Source organism: Chinchilla lanigera, unplaced genomic scaffold, assembly GCF_000276665.1.
Source record: "Chinchilla lanigera isolate Chin_1 unplaced genomic scaffold, ChiLan1.0 scaffold00066, whole genome shotgun sequence".
NCBI lineage: Eukaryota > Metazoa > Chordata > Mammalia > Rodentia > Chinchillidae > Chinchilla > Chinchilla lanigera.
The window spans coordinates 9482464-9500679 of record NW_004955467.1 but is presented as its reverse complement, the minus strand read 5'-3'; the positions used below and the strand labels follow the sequence as shown (position 1 = coordinate 9500679).

Below are 18216 nucleotides of genomic sequence, written 5' to 3'. Positions count from 1 at the left end.
CTCATGACTAAATCTGCCACCTTTCCAGATCAGGAGCCAGGTGTGGGGTTAAGCAAGCCTCACAGACAGGAGGAGACTAAACTCTGGGATACCTGGGAACTGGTTTAGAGATGGCTATGTAAAGGGCAAGTAGGTAAGAGCGCTGTGTTACCTCTATATTGTGACTCTCTCTAACTTGCCTCATTATGACCTTTCTCCCTGCCCACTTGGTAGGTGTCTCCAGGTACTGGCATGAGTGCAGTGGGGGGTGGGCTGTGGGGGGGCCCAGGCGGGCCTAGGACCCCCCCCCATGGAAAACCAGCTCTGGCATGACATCTTCGGGTGCGGCAATCAATACCAAGAAAGCCCCCAGGATGCAGAGGACATCCTGTTCTTGCTGCTGGGCCTCATCATTCTTGTCAACATTAGCATCAACATGGCAACCGTGGTCAGTGAGGGGTGTAAACCACCCTTACGGGTGAAAGGGGTTGAGAGGGGGAGCTGGATGCAACTGGTATTTCCACCTGAAGGAACGGTCTTGACTGGGGCAGGGCGGGTGGTATTTGGGGTGGGAGCCTTGCCTTCACTCCCATCCCTCCCACCACCCCCAGATGTGGAATGGGCTCCAGAATGCCTTAGACAAGATGATCTATTGGATTAACCAGAAAAGTAAGTACGGCAGCTAGAATATAGGGTCCAGGTCCATCACCACTCCCTGTATCCCCATCACCACCCCCACCACTGCGGTCCTAGAAACCTAGTCCAGCATTCCCAACCTGAACTCTCCCAGCGATGACTCTGACCTCATGGACACTTACTCCCCCAGATGAAGTCCAGGCTAGTGAATGTTCCCCCAAAGAGCCTCCAGCCAAGACCCAGGATATCCACATCCACTGCACCCTGGACCCTGTACAAGTAAAGATGGCCCGGCCCACACGCTACTACTCTTCCTCCTGCCACGGTCTTCTCAATTGCCACAGCTGCCGCCGCTGCCGCCGCTACCAACAGCAAAAGCCACAGAACCACAAACAGTTCCCCAAGAGCTGCCGAATCTTTCATAACCAAGCTTACGGCTACAAGACATCACAGCCACGACCAGTGCCCTTTTTTGACCTGGAAGACCGGGACTCCTACCCAGAAGACTTAGAAGATCTGTCTTCCCCAATTCTCAAGTACCCACGTCATCGGGGCAAAGGTGGGCTCTATCGGCAAAAGAATGTGCCCTCCATTGTGGGGCTGTGGGGCCGCCAGGGTGGAATTTTGGCTAGCTTGCCACCACCTTCTCTCTACTTGTCACCTGAGCTGCGCCGCTTGCCCAAGCGTGTAGAGGCCAAGTCAGAGCTGAGGCTGCAGTCCTATGGGCCCCAAGGCTCACAATCCCGAGCTTGCGGCAATGTGGAGGCCAAGCAGTGCACCACTTCTCCACTACCTACCCGTCGGCTTCCCCATAACTCTTCCTGGGTCCCTGGGAGGCAGAGCCCTTACTCTTCAAGGGGCCATGTACTATGTGACACCTGGGATCAGCGGCAGCGTGGTATGGAGAGCTCTGAGCCCCCACCTTCCTTGATGTCCCGAAACCCCTGGCCAGAGGCCCAGGCCTACCAGGAGCACTGCTCCCCACAGTTCCAGGGACGGAGCCTCCTTGGCCACACTCACACCCAGCCCAACCACAGCCCGCATCCATCTACGGGACACTTAGGTTTCAGCTCCCGGGATGCCCATGAGATACGGTACCGGGCAGCTGACTGGGCTGAGGCTTTGCCGGCTCGGCAACCTCTGACCACCTCCACCTCCCTCACGATGTTGGGCGAAGCCTCCTACCAACGAGCCCCAGCTGCCAGTTCAGCCTTGCCTCCTCCCTCCTCCCAGCTCCTGCCTGAAGTTAGCCAGGCTGTTGATCCCACCCCACCCTCAACCACATTTGTCCCACTCAGACGGAATCCAGGGGGTAATGCCAGCTCCCAGGTGTATGACAGCCTGGAGCTGAAGCGGCAGGTACAGGAGAGCAGAATACGAGCCAGCTCACTGCCACTACCTTCCACCTCAACCTCCAGGCCTTCTCTACACCGGAACAGGACTGGGAAATTTAACTGACTAGCAGGTGAAAGTGGGTGGTAGGACAGTGTATGGAGAGAGGAATAAAAAATGGAGGCCAGGAAACACTGTGGTGGTCTTTGGTATGGAAGCATCCCCCCATGCATTCTGCAAGCTTGGAGTCCTGCCCTTGAGTTCCTGAAATGAGATGTCAGTGTCCCCTTCTTGGTGTGAGGCTTCCCTTGGCTCACTGGCAATGCCCCTGCCAGCAAACCCCTCCTGGTCCTGTACCATCATACACTAAAGGCTGCACATCCCAAACCACAGGTCTCTGTTCTGAGCACCCATTCTATCTCTCTGCTCCCTGTTCCCAGCGGAGCTCAGAAGCTCAGCCCTGCTCAAAAAACTGAGGACAGCACTTGGGAGGCTGAGGCAGGAGGATTGCCATGAGTTCAAGGCCAACCTCTGGGCTACATAGTGAGTTCAAGGCCAGCCTGAACTGTATAGCAAGACCTCGTCTCAAAAAACAAACAAAAAAGAGAGAGAGAGAAAGAGAGCCGGGGATATAGCTCAGCGGCACAGGTGCCTGCCTGGCAAGCGCAAGGTCCTGAGTTCAATTCCCAGTACCAAAAAAGAGAGAGAGAGAGAGGGGAGAAAGAGAGAGAGAGAAACTGAAGACAGAGTCGAGATCTGGGGTTTCTGTTTCTAGGCAGATCAAGACCTGTGGCCCAGTGTGAGTCAGGAAGTCAGCCAGGCTCTAGATTCCACCCAGGGCTGTGAGGCTAAGGCCCAAGGTCTTCCCATTCTTAGGGGTGAAGGGCTCAGTATTCTCAACTGAAGCTGCAGGAAGAAGGTGTGTTTGATGAGCTGAGTGAATCAGCACAATGAGGGAATGACCGGGGACGCAGGGAGGTGTGCTGGCCTCCAGGCTCAGGTTACTCAGACTTGGTTACCACAGAACTCTATTCTGGGCCCTCCTCTTCCTCCATCTCCCTCACTGTGATCCCAACCACCTGTCCCATTATGACTCAGTTTTCCCCTCCCCCGCCAGAGGAGTCTGTCTCCTAGTGAGTATGTGGGGGCTAAGGGGCCCCAGATACTCCTGAGACCCCAGGCCATGGGTGAGCAAGCCTACTATGGAGCCCATGTATGTGTGCTCTGGCACCAACCCGAGGAAGTGCCAGGACTTAGGAGACTCAATTCTTCTGATTCTGGGCAGCTTCATCTTGCTCAACGTGGGACTCAATGTGGTGACTCTGGTCAGGGCAGGGAGTGAGCAGCAGGATTGGGGGGTACTGGGGGTCCTGAAGGGGCTGAAGTGGGAGGGCTGCTGGGATGTGGTTGCAATCAGAACTCACTCTACTTCGGGACTCTCTCCTCCCCTGCTTCCTTCAGCTCTGGAGGCATCTGAAAGGCTCCTTGAGGATTCTTATCCATCACTTTTTCCCCGAAGGTGAGTGGGCCCTGGCAAGGGGTCCCAGGGTTATGGGCTCATCTCCTTTCTTTTCTCCTTATCCCTACTATCAGGCACCCAAGCCTTCTCCCATTACTCCTCTCCCTGCAGACAAGGAGCCCAGTGCTCTAGGCACCAGGCCTGTGTGCATTCGCTGTACTGCAGAGCCCAAGAATCTGTGCTCAAGAGTCTCTTCCCGCTTCCATCGTCACCCCAGCTTCCTGCCCAGGCATGCTAACCACCACGATTCCTGGATACCAGACCCAAATGATGAAAAGGCTTCTAGGTGCTTCCGGATGCCACCTCAATGTAGACAAGCTAGGGCTTCCTCAGAGGCTCCAGGGAGATTGGGGAAGAAGGGAGCTGGGGAAGCCCCTCAGGTCACAGCCTTGAAGGCCGAGGACTCCTTGCTCTACAGGAGAGAGCATCTGTCCCAGGTCTCGAAAATGAACAAGATGAACATGGTTCCACTCTCTATTCCCCAAGAGAGCAAGACTAAGACCCCACACCATGACTCCTCTCACGCTCCTCCCAAGGCCAAGACCCACTCCTCAGCCCATACCTCAACAGCCTGTCTCCCACCCCCTCCCCCACCTCCTACCCCAAACCCTATACCAACCCCTGTCTCACTCCCTGCTCCACCCACTAGCCCTACTCATGCTCCAGCCCCTAGCTCAGCCCCTACCTTGGCTCACAGCCAAGCTCACACCCCAGCCCAGGGGCTAGCTCCTGTCCCAATCTGTATCTCAGACCCTACTCCAGCCCAGGCCCCAGCCCACACACCTAAGCAATCCCAGTGCCACAGTTCTGAGAACACTTCAGCCCACACCCCAGCCTGCCCCCCAGGCCAGATCCCTGCTTATACCTCAGCCCACTCCAAGGGCCATGACCCAGTTCATACCTCAACCCAGGCCTGGACCCACGCCCAGGGCCACATCCCTGATCACACATCAGCCCAAGCTTCAGCACGTACTCTAGGCAGTTCTCGTCTAACCCATTCCTGTGCTCATACTTCAGTTCCTGCCCCACCCCCTACCTCAGCTCCTGCCCCCTCTCTTGCCCCAGCCGCTCCTGCCATATCCCCTATTCAAGCCCCTGTCCCAGTGTGTCCCTTGACTTCCACTCCAACAGGGGCTGCCCCTGCCACCACCCCTGCCCCTCTCTTAACTCCTATTCCTTTTACTCTATCTGCCTTTGGCCCTAGCCACTCCACTGGCCATGTGGTCTACGATGCCCGCAGGGTAAAACAGAACGTCTTGCATAAGTGCAATGCCCAGAACTCTGTGTATTCCAGAAAGGACTTGGGTACCCTCTCCGGGCCCCAAGAGAGGCAGGGCCTGGTGAGTTCTGCTACATCTGAGCAGACGTCAAAGCAAAATACTGGGAACAGTGCTGAGCCTCCTGTAGGATCTATACTGCGCTACCTAGAGATGGGGAATACGGAATGCAAGATTTCAGATGATGCCAAAGACAAGTGCTCTCAGACTAAGACCTTCCCTTACTATAGCTTCCACCCTTGCAATTTTGAGAAGAAAAACACAAATTCTAAGGCCCTAGTGTATCCTAAATTCCTGATCTATACCCAGGATGCTGCTGCTCTTAATCATTGCCCTCCCTCTCCAACCACTGCCCAGAGCTCACTGCCCACATTTATTCCACCATGCACTATTTCTCTGCCACTCATTTCTCCCAAAGCCTTTGTCCTAACTCAGTCCACCAACCACCAGAAGCCCTCCAACTCAGAACAAACCCCCACCTTTCTTCCAACCTTCAAATCTCCTCAGACTGTCCCCTCTTCCCAGTTACCTATCCCTTCCCAGTTCTCGACCATTTCCCAACCCTTGATCCAACCCCAATACCCTGAACTTCATGAGAATCAAGGCCTTACCCAAGACCCTGGCCTCCAAAAGACTCCATGCCTTTCAAATGACTCCAGAGTTCCCAAGAAGCCAGGCCTTACCCAACATCCAGGCTTCAACAAGAACATAACCCCTACACAAGATCCAGTCCTCTCCAAGTCCCCAGGCCTTACTCAAGACCCTGATCACTGCAAAAACCTGAGCCCTTCCCAAGATACTGGTCCTCAAAAGAATCCAAGCACTACTCAAGATTCTGGTTCCCAAAAGACTCCAGGTCCTACTCAAGATACTGGTGTCCTTAGGATCCCATGTCTTACCCAACCCTCTGGACTCCAGAAGAACATACCACTTACCCAAACTTCTGACCCTCAGAAAAGTTCAGACTTTATACAAGACTCTGGAGTCAGTAGGAATGTTGAACTAAACCAAGATACTGGAGTCAACAAGAGTCAAGACCTCTCCCAAGTAACTGATCTTCAAAAGAGGCCAGGTCCTTCTGAAGATTCTGGAGGTAACAAGGGCGCAGGCAACAACAAAGATATTGGAGCCCATGTGAGCCTAGGCCTTAAGCAAGATTCTAGAACACAAAAGAATCCACCATGTCCGGCCCAAGACACTGAAGTCAACAAAAGTTCAGGACTTACCCAGAAATCTGGAACCCACAGACACCCAGAACTTGTCCAAACCTCTGGCCTCCATAAAGTTTCAGGCCTCACCCAAGACTCAGGAGACTATAAGAAAATAGGCCCTACCCAGAATTCCAGAGTCAATAGAGTCCCAGGTTTTACCCAAAATTCTGATTGTCACAGGAGTACAGCCCTTCCCCAAGCCACTGAAGTCGAAAACAGATCCAATCTAATCCAAGATGTTGGAGTTTGCAAGAGCACAGAACATGGCCAAGATTCTAACCACAAGTTCCCAGCAATTAATCAAGATCCTGGCTCTCATAAAGATCCAGCAGTTGGCCAAAACTCTGGCCTCCCCAAGGTTCCAGGCCTTCCCCAGAAATCTGGCCTTCACAAAGTTGCATGTCCTATCCCAGATCCTGGCCTTCGTGATAATCCAAGTCTTGCTACAGATACTGACTCTGTCCAAGTCTTGGGTCAGAATCTGACCCCACAGCCAACACCGTGCCTGGTGAATTCATTGAAAAGTGAGGCAGCTCTTCAGAAGGAGAGTGCCGAGCATCATGTATCCTGGGCTTCTGACCCAATCAACCAAAACTCCTCCCCTACCAAGTCCCATGTGATCTCCACAGACCTGCAAACCTTCTCAGAGGTACCTGTACTAATTGAGCTGCAGCCATCCTCCCGACAAGCAGGCACCCAAGACTGGGTATACCACCCTGTGGATACAGTTCCATCAGCCTGCCAGAGCTATCGCCAGATGTCTATGCCTCCCAAAGTCAACTGGAGGCCCCACTGCCCTGGACCAGGTATCCGGACAGGGCATGTGGTCTTTGATGCTCGACAGAGACAGTTAGCAGTGGGCAGAGACAAATGTGAAGCTCTGTCTCCGTGGCACCTACGCCGAGAGGCACCCAGCAACTCAAGGGAGAACATCAAGGAGTGGGGATATCAGAATGTTATGAGAACCTTAGACAAACAGGGGACACACGTGCATCAGTAATAAAGAGAAAGAGAAATATTCTGTGGTTTTTCGCGGACATTCATCCCAGACCCATCCCTCATGGTGACCACCAACAAAGTCTGATGAGGACTAGAACTATCATGTCCCTGTCACTCTTCCCCAGATTTATAGTCAAAGCCAGTATTCTCCAGGACCTAGACCTACATTTACAATACAGTAGCCCACTAAACAAATGTGGCTATCAAAATGGCAATTAAAATTTTAAATTGTGTTCCTCAGTCTCATTATTTACTTTTCAAGGGCTTAAAAGCCACATGTGGGTAGTGGCTGCTCTATTCGACAGCACAGATTCAGCATATTTCCATCGTCGCAGAAAATTATCCTGTTGCATAACAATACTTTAGAGTTTAAAAAACCTTCCTTCCCCTTGTCATCCATCCCCAATATTTTCAAAATATCCACAATACCCAAAGTATGTTATTTATTTTTTGGCTATTTTATTTTATTTCATACCAGGAATCAAACTCAAATTTTTAGGCTACTTTCTAGGGAGGGGGTGAAATACAGGGATATCTGGGCCTGGTTACCCCAAATTCTGAGAACTCAGTTTTCAGTTATCCAGATCTGGCCTGCTGGGTCACAGCTGGGTGTATAGAAACCTACATTCTCTAGTTCTGGGCTGGTTTTGGTGCTGTCCGTTCCCTAGTCCTGGTGGCTGAGGGAAAAGGGCTATGTTTGCCAGTGACCTTTGAGGTACAGACTTCCCAAGTTGAGCTCCAGTTTCAGGAGTTTGCTCTTTTACAGGCTTCTAATTTTTCATAATGTCTTTGCTTAGTTCTCTTGCCTACGAATTTAGGCCTATCCTACTCTGAAGACAAACTGTGTGCAGAAGGAATGTGAGAAGTCCTGGCTCTGCAAAGTATTGGTCTAATCTGTGAGCCTGCTGTTAGTTTCCTTTCCTTCTGTCCCAATATCCCTGCCTATGATCAAGCTGTGTTCTGCCCTTATTCTGGTCTCTAGTAACATTGGTTACTGAAAGCAGTTTCCTGCCTTGATTATTTTCCATTGCCCTAGCCTAGCTGGGAGTTTCCTCTGGACTTGATTTGTAGTCCTGATAACTCTACACTAGTGTACATACAGCTGTAAAATTCCAAAGTGTTTATCCTGCCATAATTCTTGCATGTCTGAGGTGGATGTCGCTATTATGTCTATCTCTTCCATGAGTCAGATGTCCATTCCTGGATCACCATCTGTATGTTCTTGTCTTAACATTACCACCACTAATTCCAAGAAGAACCCTCCAACCAGCCAGGAAGCCCCTTTCCAACACCTGCAAGATTCAGCTCTTGGACAAGTGCACACTTTTCTAAGCTACCGTCTCCCCATCCCCAAAATGAAAGAAACTCATAATTTCATGAAATAATGCTCTTCCATCTAAGTAACCAGGGCTCCTCTACTCACACGTGGGATGCAGGGCCCCTATTTCTCCTCCTCCTCAGGCCCTAGGGTGTGTCCATTGTGGTTTGTTGTGCAGATCCATCCAATTACCCCTTTACTCCAATTCCGAGGAATGTTTCTGAAGGATTGACAAGACATTAAATAATATACCGCTATAGAAACTACAACTTCCATCAGGCACTACAGCGGAACAGGAAAGGATGTGGGGGCGAGGCTGTAAGAGTAGCCCGGAAAACGAACTACAACTCCCAGGTTAGCGCGGGATCTCAGCTGAGTGAAAGAGGAGTCAGAACTCTCACTGGAGGCGGGACATTCCTGGAACCACCTCTAACAGCCTCCAGAAAAGGGTGTGGTCAAAATTGAGAGGCGTGGGCATATGGGCATCAGGAGGAAGTTGCCTGTTGAATTTCTCTGTCCTTTCTCTTCCCGACCTTTGTAGTTATTCCTAAGGGGGAAGCCACTGAACAATAAACCTCTGAAAAAGAGGTAAGGAGAGGTAGGCAGGGGCAGCGACCGACTACTGCATTCCGTAGGAGGGGCCCAACAGCTACTTTTTACCTGCTAAGTCAGGTGAACCGGTTCACGGGGCGGAGACCCGCATATGAGAAAAGGGCAAGGACAAGGGAGGTACTGTGTTCATTCTGAAGACTACATCTAGAATCTGCAGACCTATTTGTGGGGCTCGACTGGCCACGGAAGGAGGGAAGAACTGAAGGGACTTTGACAGCAAAAGAAGCCTGTCCGGGCTACCTCTCTTGTGTGTTTTGCCTAGCCAAACACTATAGGGTAGCATGGCTTCTACCGTCTGGGGGAGTGCCTCTTGGTGGGGCCCCCCTCCGCCGGCCCCAGCCCGGCCGCTCACGGACCTGGACTTCTGCTCTGGGGCGCAGCTGCAGGAACTGACCCAGCTGATTCAGGAGCTCGGGGTGCAAGAAAGCTGGAATGACGGGCCGCAGCCAGGAGCAGACCTCCTCCGGGCAAAGGACTTCGTCTTCTCGTTGCTTGGTAAGTAACCCTTCCTTCCCGTAGGAACTCGCAGTCCTCAGTGTAGTCATTCCCTGCTCCCACTTTGGACAATACCCTCACGATCCTTCTTTTTTCCTTAGGTCTAGTTCACCGCCAAGACCCGCGTTTTCCTCCTCAGGCAGAGCTTTTGCTACTTCGTGGTGGGGTTCGCGAGGGCTCCCTGGATCTGGGGCATGCACCCTTGGGTCCCTACGCCCGCGGACCTCATTACGACGCTGGCTTCACTCTTCTAGTCCCGGTATTTTCGCTGGACAGCACTGGGTCAGAGCTGCAACTGGACCTAGAATCCTGTTACGCATGGCTCCGCCTCCCAGAGCTGGTTCTCGGAACCTCCGTACGGGAAGCGTGGCAAGATTGCCTGGGACCCCCAGTCCCAGGACGTGATTTGATTCACCAAGCAGAGAACGAAGGAAGCCCCAAGGACAGCTTGGTGGTCCAGCCGCGCAGTCACATCACTGAGTCAGATCCGCATCTAGTTTTGGAAAAATCGCCTAGTGACCTTTCAGGGCCGGACTCGTCTCAGCATGACGTCACCCACCTTGGCTCTTCCGAACCATTGCAAGAACTGAGTACTGACATCACTCAGTCAACCGTCGAAGGTCCAGAAGGTCTAGTTCCACAGATGTCGGAGGTTCGGGAGGCGTGGCCCACGTTGTGTCCCGCTCAGGTGGCGGCCTGGTTCTTTGCTACTGTGGCCACAGTTGCCGAGTCCCTCATCCCTGTCCCGGGGGCTCCGCGCCTCGTGCATGCAGCACGCCACGCGGGCTTCACCACGATTCTCCTAGCAACGCCAGAGCCCCCGCGGCGCCTGCTGCTCTTCGACTTGGTCCCAGTGGTGTCCGTGGCAGGCTGGCCAGAGGGAGCTCGGAGCCACTCATGGGCGGGGCCTCTGGCCTCCGAGTCAGCTTCCTTCTACCTGGTACCAGGCGGCGGCACCAAGCGGCAGGACGCCTCAGGCTGGCAGCTCTGCTTCGCCCGCCAGGAGCTAGCGCTCAAGACACGCGTACCGGCGCCGCTACTGCAGGCGCACGCGGCTGCCCAGGCGCTACTGCGCCCGCTGGTGGCCGGGACGCAGACCGCGGCGCCCTACCTTCTGCGAACGCTGCTGTACTGGGCTTGCGAGCGGCTGCCAGCGCTCTACCTGGCGCGGCCAGAAAATGCGGGCGCCTGCTGCCTCGGGCTGCTGGATGAGCTGAGCCGCGTGCTCGAAGCTGGGACATTGCCTCACTATTTTCTGAGTGGCCGAAAGCTCCGTGCGGGGGAAGGTTCCGCTACCCTCCTGGGAGCGTTGGTCCAGCTCCGCGGGGACCCTGCCCGGGCCCTGCGTGCAGCGGTGGAGGAAGCCAAGGTTGCCCGCAAGGGGGGTGGCTTGGCAGGGGTGGGGGGTGGGGCCCATTAAAGACTCCACTACCCGCTTGGAAAGTGTTTCTCTTGGCGTGCGCAGCCCTGGAGAGGAGTGCTGGTCCCTTGCACAGGCGATAGACTGCGTGCCCGGACCCAAAGTCTTCTTGCAGGCCTCCGGGCATGTGCTCTCGCTCCTCGGCCCCATCCCTGGCGTAGGTGGTCTCTTTCTCCAACTCTGGACAGCACCCCTCCGGCCCTGGTGCAGCCTCAGGCAACTGCCTCTCCCCAGTTCTTTCGGCCTTTTTCTTAGGAGCCAGTAGAGATGGGAGGAGTATATTTGCTGACTAAATGTGCAGAGGAGGGAGGTATGGAAACTAGAGACTGATCAATTTGTCACATAAAAGCAGAGATATTAAGGAGGCCGCATTTCGTCTCAGGCTGGATCTTACCACCCCCCAGCCACCCCCATCTCTCCAGTTCTGCCCACTTTGCTCATCCAGTTCTGTCCTTCCTTCCTCCCAGCCACCCTCTGCTTTCTCCCGCCATCCGCCATTCCATCTGAAGTCCAAACTCTCTCCCATCCAGGCTTCCTTGTCTCTCCTCTTAACTCTGAGACGTGTGGCCCGTCCTCCATTCCGCCTGCCTCTGAGACAGTCACCACTGCCTGCCTGTAAGGAACCCCAGGGTTCCGCCTGCCCAGCCTAACTCCCCCCTTTTCCAGCGTCTCCGCCCCCTGCCCCGCCCCCGGCTCTCCGAGGAGGGTGAGCTGCCGCTGCCGCGGCCGCCGCTGCCGCCTCAGCTTCCCACAGCCGCCGCCGCTGCCGCTGCCGCCGCCGCTCTGCCTAATCCAGCCGCCAGGCCCAGTGCTCAGACTTCGGGACCCGGGCGCTCTGCAGAGACCCTCATTCCTTCGTGGGGGTCCGGGACGCCTAGCCGGGTGCCGAGGGAAGCTCCGCTTGCGGGGATCAGGGAGGGAGGATCCTGGAGCCAGAGCCAGCGCCACCCTTCGCCCGGATCAACAGGACGGGACAGGTTGAGGGGCGTCGGGGAAAGGAAAAGGGGGTGCTATAGGCATTCTCCGGGGAGGATTAGGAAGCCCTGTCGCAGGAAGCTAGGAAGCACTGACTTGTTGGGAGCCTGTTCACATTTGGGGACTGGTGACAACGTGGGTGCACTCCTCTTGTGGGGGGCTAGTTAGATTGGAGTGCTGAGATATAAAGAGCACGGCTGTCCCTGAGGAAATTTAAGGGGCAACGAGGAAAAGAAAAAAAAACCCAAACCAAAAACCAATGCTCTTTATTTTGAGGTGACAGAGGGTCCTCCAGACAACCACCTGGTGTATACACTAGAAGGAGTGGATTTGGAGGTGACTTCAAAAAGAGTGGAGGGTGACAGGTGAGGAAAGGGTCTCAGCAGCTGGAACACTATGCTCCTAGAAATGAGGGTGACAGTCAAAAAAAGCCTCCAGTTAGAGGATCTGGGAACCTCTTCTCACTGAACCTAGACAACCAGACATTTTAGCGGGGATTTCAGTGAAAAGTGGGAGATCCCCTTCATTTAGAAGGTAGCAAAGGAAAAAGTACCAAGGGTTAGATTCCTCCTTGACATTGAACAGTAGCCCCAAGAGTGGGGTGAACTAATATCCCCAAAGCTGAGGACCCACACCTTTTAGATGACAAGAGTGCATTTCTCAGGACTGTGGGCCCCAAAATAGGGTGGAAAGATGCCCGGGGATATTAGGACCACATCCTAGAAATTTTGGAGGTCTCGGCTTTGGGATAGTGGAAGTGGGGACAGAGACACAGGAGAGGAAGGAAGGGGGGAGTTTTCAGTAGGGGACAAAATTGGAGGGTGAGGTCAGCTGAGGAGTACAGAGGCTGCGGGATCCGGTGCAGCTAGTATAGGGCTCAAGGGTGAGGGCTGGCAGCTTTTGGGGGTACCTGGGGGAGTCTGAGACTTATCCTCAGGTCCTGTGGGTGGGGCAATGAGTTGGGGCCAGAGCGTCAAGAGCATGCCTTGGTGAGAGCGCTTCTCTGGAGCAGCCCAGCGCGCTCCAGGCGCCTGCTGGTTTGGGGGTGTCTCCTCCCGGGGCGCCATGGCGGCGCTGGCCAGTAGCCTTATCCGGCAGAAGCGGGAGGTCCGCGAGCCCGGGGGCAGCCGACCGGTGTCGGCGCAGCGGCGCGTGTGTCCCCGCGGCACCAAGTCCCTTTGCCAGAAGCAGCTCCTCATTCTGCTGTCCAAGGTGCGACTGTGCGGGGGGCGGCCCGCGCGGCCTGACCGCGGCCTGGGTGAGTGCGGCTGGGGCGGGGTCTCCGGGCCAGAAGTCTCTGCCCGGGAAGGTTGAGGCCAAGGACTCTGATGAATGGAGCCTGGCTGGGGTTGGGGATCCCCGAAAGTGGAAGGGGTGGGCCAGAATGACAAGTCTGCCAGACCGTGCCTCAGTTTCCCTCCTCGTTTGTCCATAATACCAAGTCTCCTTGCTTTCGAGGGCAAGGGAAAGGCTTGAGGGGCTAACTCTGGCGTCCAACGCTCTGCAGCTCCTGCCCGCCCCCCCTCAACACGGCAGTCCCCACCCCCACTGTCCTCCGCCTACGTGCCGGTTCTCGCGATTCTTTCAATCCTGAGCGGAGGGGCCTGGGGGTTCCGGACGCCTGGGTCACCCCGAGGGTTTCTGCAGCTCCGGGCGCCCCGCCCCCGCCCTGGTTCTCCCGCTCCTCCACGACTTGGCTAGGTTCCTCCTGGTCCAGCTCGCCTGGCTGCGAGCCAATCTCCCCAGCTCTCCCTCGGGTGTCCTTGCAGCCACCTCGCCAGCCAGCCCCTCTGTGCGCCCTGCTCCTGTGACCTGATCTTCAAGAAGGGAGCGGGGCACCCCTGCCCAGTACCTCCGCGCGACTCCGAAATCGGGTCCCAAAGGCTAAGGAGACCCTGTGCCTGCAGGAACTCAGACACAGGTCGGGGCTGAAGCCCGGCACAGACTTGGAGGTCGTACCACCTACAAGGGGGGACAGGGAAGTCAGCAGAGAGCAAGCAGAGGGGAGGAGAGTTGTGTGCTAGCTTGTGGTCCCCGTCCAGGTACAACAGTCAGGGAGTCCCTCTGGCCCCACTCCAGCCGGCTCCCAGTTCCTCTCGGGGTAGCCCCTTGCGCCCTCCTTCCCTACAACCGGCCGGCCGCAGTGGTACAGTCCGCAGCCCACCCTCTGAGTGGGACCCGGGCTGCACGTGACTTAGCCTGGCTCTCCACCTCCGCGGGCCCCTCCCCCCTTTTCCTTGATAAGCTTCTTAATGTCCCTCTCATCCCAGGCTGGTTACCTGGTCGAAGAGGAGAGGTTGAGCCTCAGCGAGAACTAGGCCCCTCGTAAGTCAGAAGACAGACAGACAAGACAGACAGACAGACAAACAGATGGGTCGGTGTCAGACTAGCCGGCTCTGGGCCAAAGCGAGGCCCGAGCCAAGCGCGGCAGCCGCAGCAGCAGGTGCTGAGTCAGCGTCAGGCCCAGTCCCACTCCCACTCCTGAGAGGGAGCCCCTGCCCTGTGGTCACCTTGCCGCCTCCCCCCACCCCGTATTCACAAACACGGTGGCCCTTCAGTAGTGCTGTGTGTCTTCCTCTGTCGCTGCCTTTTGATGCGTGTCTCCCCTTACTCCTCCCTCCCCTCCCCCCTCCTGGTTGAGCTGTAGAGTAGGAATTAAGCCATTTAAATAAATTTCAATAAATTAAACCAAAAGCTGGTGATTAGAGGAAACAGAAGGAACCCAAGCCCCAGCTTTGCCAGGAGTCAAAGAGAAGTGGGAGAGAGCTTGTTTCGAGGGTAACAGAGCTGGGGCCCTGGGGCGCACTTCCTTCCCCCCACTCTTTCTTTCCCTGTGATCCCGCCAAGTGCAAGAATGTTTCTGGGAACAGAGATGTCATTTTCAAAGATGAATGTCTCTCTCTTCAGAGCCTCAGCTCAAAGGCATCGTCACCAAACTGTTCTGCCGCCAGGGTTTCTACCTCCAGGCGAATCCCGACGGGAGCATCCAGGGCACCCCAGAGGACACCAGCTCCTTCAGTGAGAGGGGATGGCAGCTGCTGGGTGGGGAGGGGGAAGATGGGGATAGGAGATGTGAGTCCTATTCCCTCTTTGGGTTCTGTTGCTTTTGGTCTGTCTCCTGGGCCCCCAAGGGAAACAGTGGAACTGGGGTAGGGAGCTCAGATGGGGGTGAGGTTCCTAGGTGTAGTGATGCCTCCTCTGTCCTCCCTCAGCCCACTTCAACCTGATCCCTGTGGGGCTCCGTGTGGTCACCATCCAGAGTGCCAAGCTGGGTCACTACATGGCCATGAATGCTGAGGGGCTGCTCTACAGCTCGGTGAGACCATGAGGCTGAGTGGCCTGGGTACTGGCGCCATCTCTAGCATAAGACCTTCCTCAGCTACAGGCATTTTTGCATCCAGGACTCCTTCCCCCCCCAGCTTTGGCTGATGGTGTGTCATCACTGGCCACCTCAGAGCTCCTCCGCTAGGGTGTGTGTAATACCTATCCCTTGCACAGCCTCCCAGGTACCCCTGGGCTCTTTGGATGTCCAACATGTTCAGCCTTTTAGGGTCCCCACCTCTCATCCTGCCTCCTCCAGACTTCATCATTGTTCACTTCCCCACAGTCATTCAGGAGAGGTGATGGTGAGATGTTGGGAGTGGAGAGAAAGGGCTTATTCTAGGGCCCCCACAAGTCTAGCTCATAACCCTCAGAGGCTTATCAGGCTCTGTCTTGTTCTCCTTTTGCTCCCAATTCCTCCATGGACTCAAAAGTTACCCTCATCTTCCCTCAAAGTGCAGATTACATCCTGTCTTGTTCTCCTCAAGGGCTCCCTTCTGTCAGTGATGTCTTTCTGTCTCTGTGCCTTTTCGGATCTTTGTCTCCTCAGCCACATTTCACAGCCGAGTGTCGCTTTAAGGAGTGTGTTTTTGAGAATTACTACGTCCTGTATGCCTCTGCTCTTTACCGCCAGCGTCGTTCTGGCAGGGCCTGGTACCTAGGCCTGGACAAGGAGGGCCGGGTCATGAAGGGAAACCGAGTCAAGAAGACCAAGGCAGCTGCCCACTTTGTGCCCAAGCTCCTGGAGGGTGGGTATGGACAAAAGAAAAGGTGCTGGGCTGGGGATATAGCTCAGAGGCATAAGCGCCTGCTTGGCAAGTGCAAGGTCGTAAGTTCAATCCCTGGTACCACAAAAAAAAAAAAAAAAAAAAAAAAAAAAATTGGGGCTGGGGATATAGCTCAGTGGCATAAGCGCCTGCCTGGCAAGTGCAAGTTCATGAGTTCGATCTCCGGTACCACAAAAAAAAAAAAAAAAAAAAAAATTAAAAAATAAATAAATAAGTAAGTAAAAGAAAAGGGTGGCCATGTGGGAGGGTATTGACCTTGATGCGGACATTCAGTAGCATAAAGCCCAGGCTATGGTGTTAAGAGGACATTGTGATGACAGAACAAGACAGGAAGGCTTTTTGGCCTTTGGGAGGTGTGGGGGATTCTCCTCCTTTGGGTTGGGGTTCTCAGGGGGCAAGTATAGGGGAAGGGAGCTCTGGTTTGGCCTGAGTCTTTCTATGCCTAACTCCCTGCTCCTCTCTCTCTCCCCTTTACAGTGGCCATGTACCGGGAGCCTTCTCTCCACAGTGTCCCTGAGACCTCTCCTTCTAGTCCTCCTGCCTCCTGACCTGTAGTCCTTGGACTGGAGGCTCCCTGCAGCCAGCCACCACCACAGCCCTGCTCCTGGCCCTGCTCTTACCCTTGCTGCCACACATGCCCTGAGCAGCTGGGTCACCAGGTGCTCTACCCTGAGGGAGCCTCAGGGCTGGCTGGGACTTCCAGGTCTTCTGGGACTCTTAGACCCTTGGGCCAGAGAGGGTGATATCTGAAAATGGTCCTGCTGATCACTTCTTTTTTCCCACACTAACACCGTTCTCCAAAGCCTTGTCCTGAGGTGGCATTAGGGTTTCCCAAATTGACAGAGGTAGGGCATAAACACTCTTACCTCCCACTCAGCCACTTTCTGGAGCCCTGTGCCCCTTTTCATTGCCACTGAGCCATAGATTTATAGGTCCACTGGAGCTCAGGACCAGTTTCCTTCTTTCCCTGCTCTACCTTCTGCCTTGGTCTTGTCAGGTTCCGAAACACCAAAAACCCAGAGGGGCCACTTCTTTACTAGGGCTCTCTGTTGGACCCCAGGCATGCTGCCAGGCTGTGTTCTGGATTCAGCAAGCTTCTATCCATGACCCAGGTGAATCCCTGGCTTCTAAGTAGAGAGAGGCTGGCTTATAACCCTGTTGAGTAGTCAGCCCTGGCCTGAACTGGGACCAGTCTCAGATCACCACTGGTTTAACATTCTTATCCCAGAGACCCTCAATACTAAAGCATGGGGTTCTAGATCTTTACGGAGCCATACTTCCTCCTGAATCCCAGCTCTAGGACACAGACCATGACCCTCAGCTCTTCTCTCTAGGATGGATCTGAGGCCTGTATAGCCATATTATTGCTCTAGAGTAAGTTCTAGACCCACACTTTCATTTTCTGTAGTGATACCTATTAAGAATGAGCTCTGGAAAGGACCTAGCTCTGATTCACATAGAACTGATTAGTTCTAGTTGACTCAAGAACTACCTTTTGTTTTTCCTAGGTAATTTTCTAAAAATCTTATCCTTCTGTATAGAATGCTAACCTTATTTTTAAATGCAATTTCTAGCTGCTGCAACCCAGCTGGGGTCCTGTCAGAGAGAGTCTGGAGAAGGACAGAGGAATTTTGGCTGGATCCCTGGCTCATGATAGGGAAGCTCGGGGAGGGGGTGAGCATGGCATGACTGAACCTGTGTCTGGGTTAGGGGACATGACCACTTAGCTACCTCAGCAGGAATTCCTTCCAGGCCCCCTTTAAAGCTGAGGTCTTTTTGCCAAGTGTGACTAGAATAAAAGGACAAATGAGGGACATCCTTAATACCCTCCCCAAGTGCAAATACCCTAATTCAGCAATAAGTCCCTCCCCTCTTCCTACTGGTCAGGCCAAGGAGTATGAGGGCCTGTTGGGCTCAAGACCTCATACAATCCCAGAGCTTCTAACTGAATAGAACTTGCTTTATCTTACAGCTTATAACCTCAGCTGGGTTTTCAGTACCCAAACAGGGCCAGACTAGATTATTCTGAAAAGCAGTGAGACCTACTAGTAGGATTGGAAGAGCCCTGAAAACCACTAGAGAACCAGGAAGGAGACCCGGGTCCCGCAGACCTGGGCAGGATAGGCTGAGGAGGCCCTAAGGGAGAGGCTAGTGCTCAAAGGCAGGTCAACTTTCCTCAGGCTCTTTTACTTCTGGCTTGTTACAAAGGGGGTAGATGCCCGCCTCACCGATACAAACCCGCTCAGGCGCCACTCATTCCCTGGCTCTGCTCCTAGGGGACTGGTTCTCCACTTCATGCTTTCTCAATTAAAGACGATTTATACAACCGAAGGA

At 54.4% G+C, this 18216-nt stretch overlaps 3 protein-coding genes across 6 annotated transcripts; all 3 read left to right on the top strand.

Moving 5' to 3' along the window:
- Positions 1-213: 213 nt before the first annotated feature.
- Positions 214-6972, top strand: LOC102014760 (chromosome unknown open reading frame, human C17orf74). Of its 3 annotated transcripts, XM_013522025.1 has the most exons (5): positions 214-427; positions 591-648; positions 806-1174; positions 3409-3466; positions 6135-6972. In XM_013522025.1, the coding sequence occupies exons 1-5, from the start codon at positions 290-292 to the stop codon at positions 6952-6954; spliced, it is 1443 nt and encodes a 480-aa protein (XP_013377479.1). In that variant the 5' UTR covers positions 214-289; the 3' UTR covers positions 6955-6972. The 3 variants fall into 3 exon arrangements, with proteins under 3 accessions (XP_013377479.1, XP_005399553.1, XP_005399554.1); XM_005399496.1 differs by lacking the exons at positions 3409-3466; positions 6135-6972 and having other exon boundaries at positions 806-2139; XM_005399497.1 differs by lacking the exons at positions 591-648; positions 3409-3466; positions 6135-6972 and having other exon boundaries at positions 335-427; positions 806-2139.
- Positions 6973-7404: 432 nt separating this feature from the next.
- Positions 7405-10813, top strand: Tmem102 (transmembrane protein 102). Its single transcript, XM_005399495.2, has 2 exons — positions 7405-9378; positions 9480-10813. Exons 1-2 carry the CDS (start codon positions 9165-9167, stop codon positions 10796-10798), a joined length of 1533 nt encoding a protein of 510 aa, XP_005399552.1. The 5' UTR covers positions 7405-9164; the 3' UTR covers positions 10799-10813.
- Positions 10814-11687: 874 nt separating this feature from the next.
- On the top strand, positions 11688-18213 carry Fgf11 (fibroblast growth factor 11). Of its 2 annotated transcripts, none has more exons than XM_013522234.1 (5): positions 11688-12985; positions 14725-14791; positions 14986-15089; positions 15645-15843; positions 16360-18213. In XM_013522234.1, the coding sequence occupies exons 1-5, from the start codon at positions 12839-12841 to the stop codon at positions 16428-16430; spliced, it is 588 nt and encodes a 195-aa protein (XP_013377688.1). In that variant the 5' UTR covers positions 11688-12838; the 3' UTR covers positions 16431-18213. The 2 variants fall into 2 exon arrangements, with proteins under 2 accessions (XP_013377688.1, XP_005399546.1); XM_005399489.2 differs by having other exon boundaries at positions 11688-13031; positions 14681-14791.
- Positions 18214-18216: the final 3 nt, after the last annotated feature.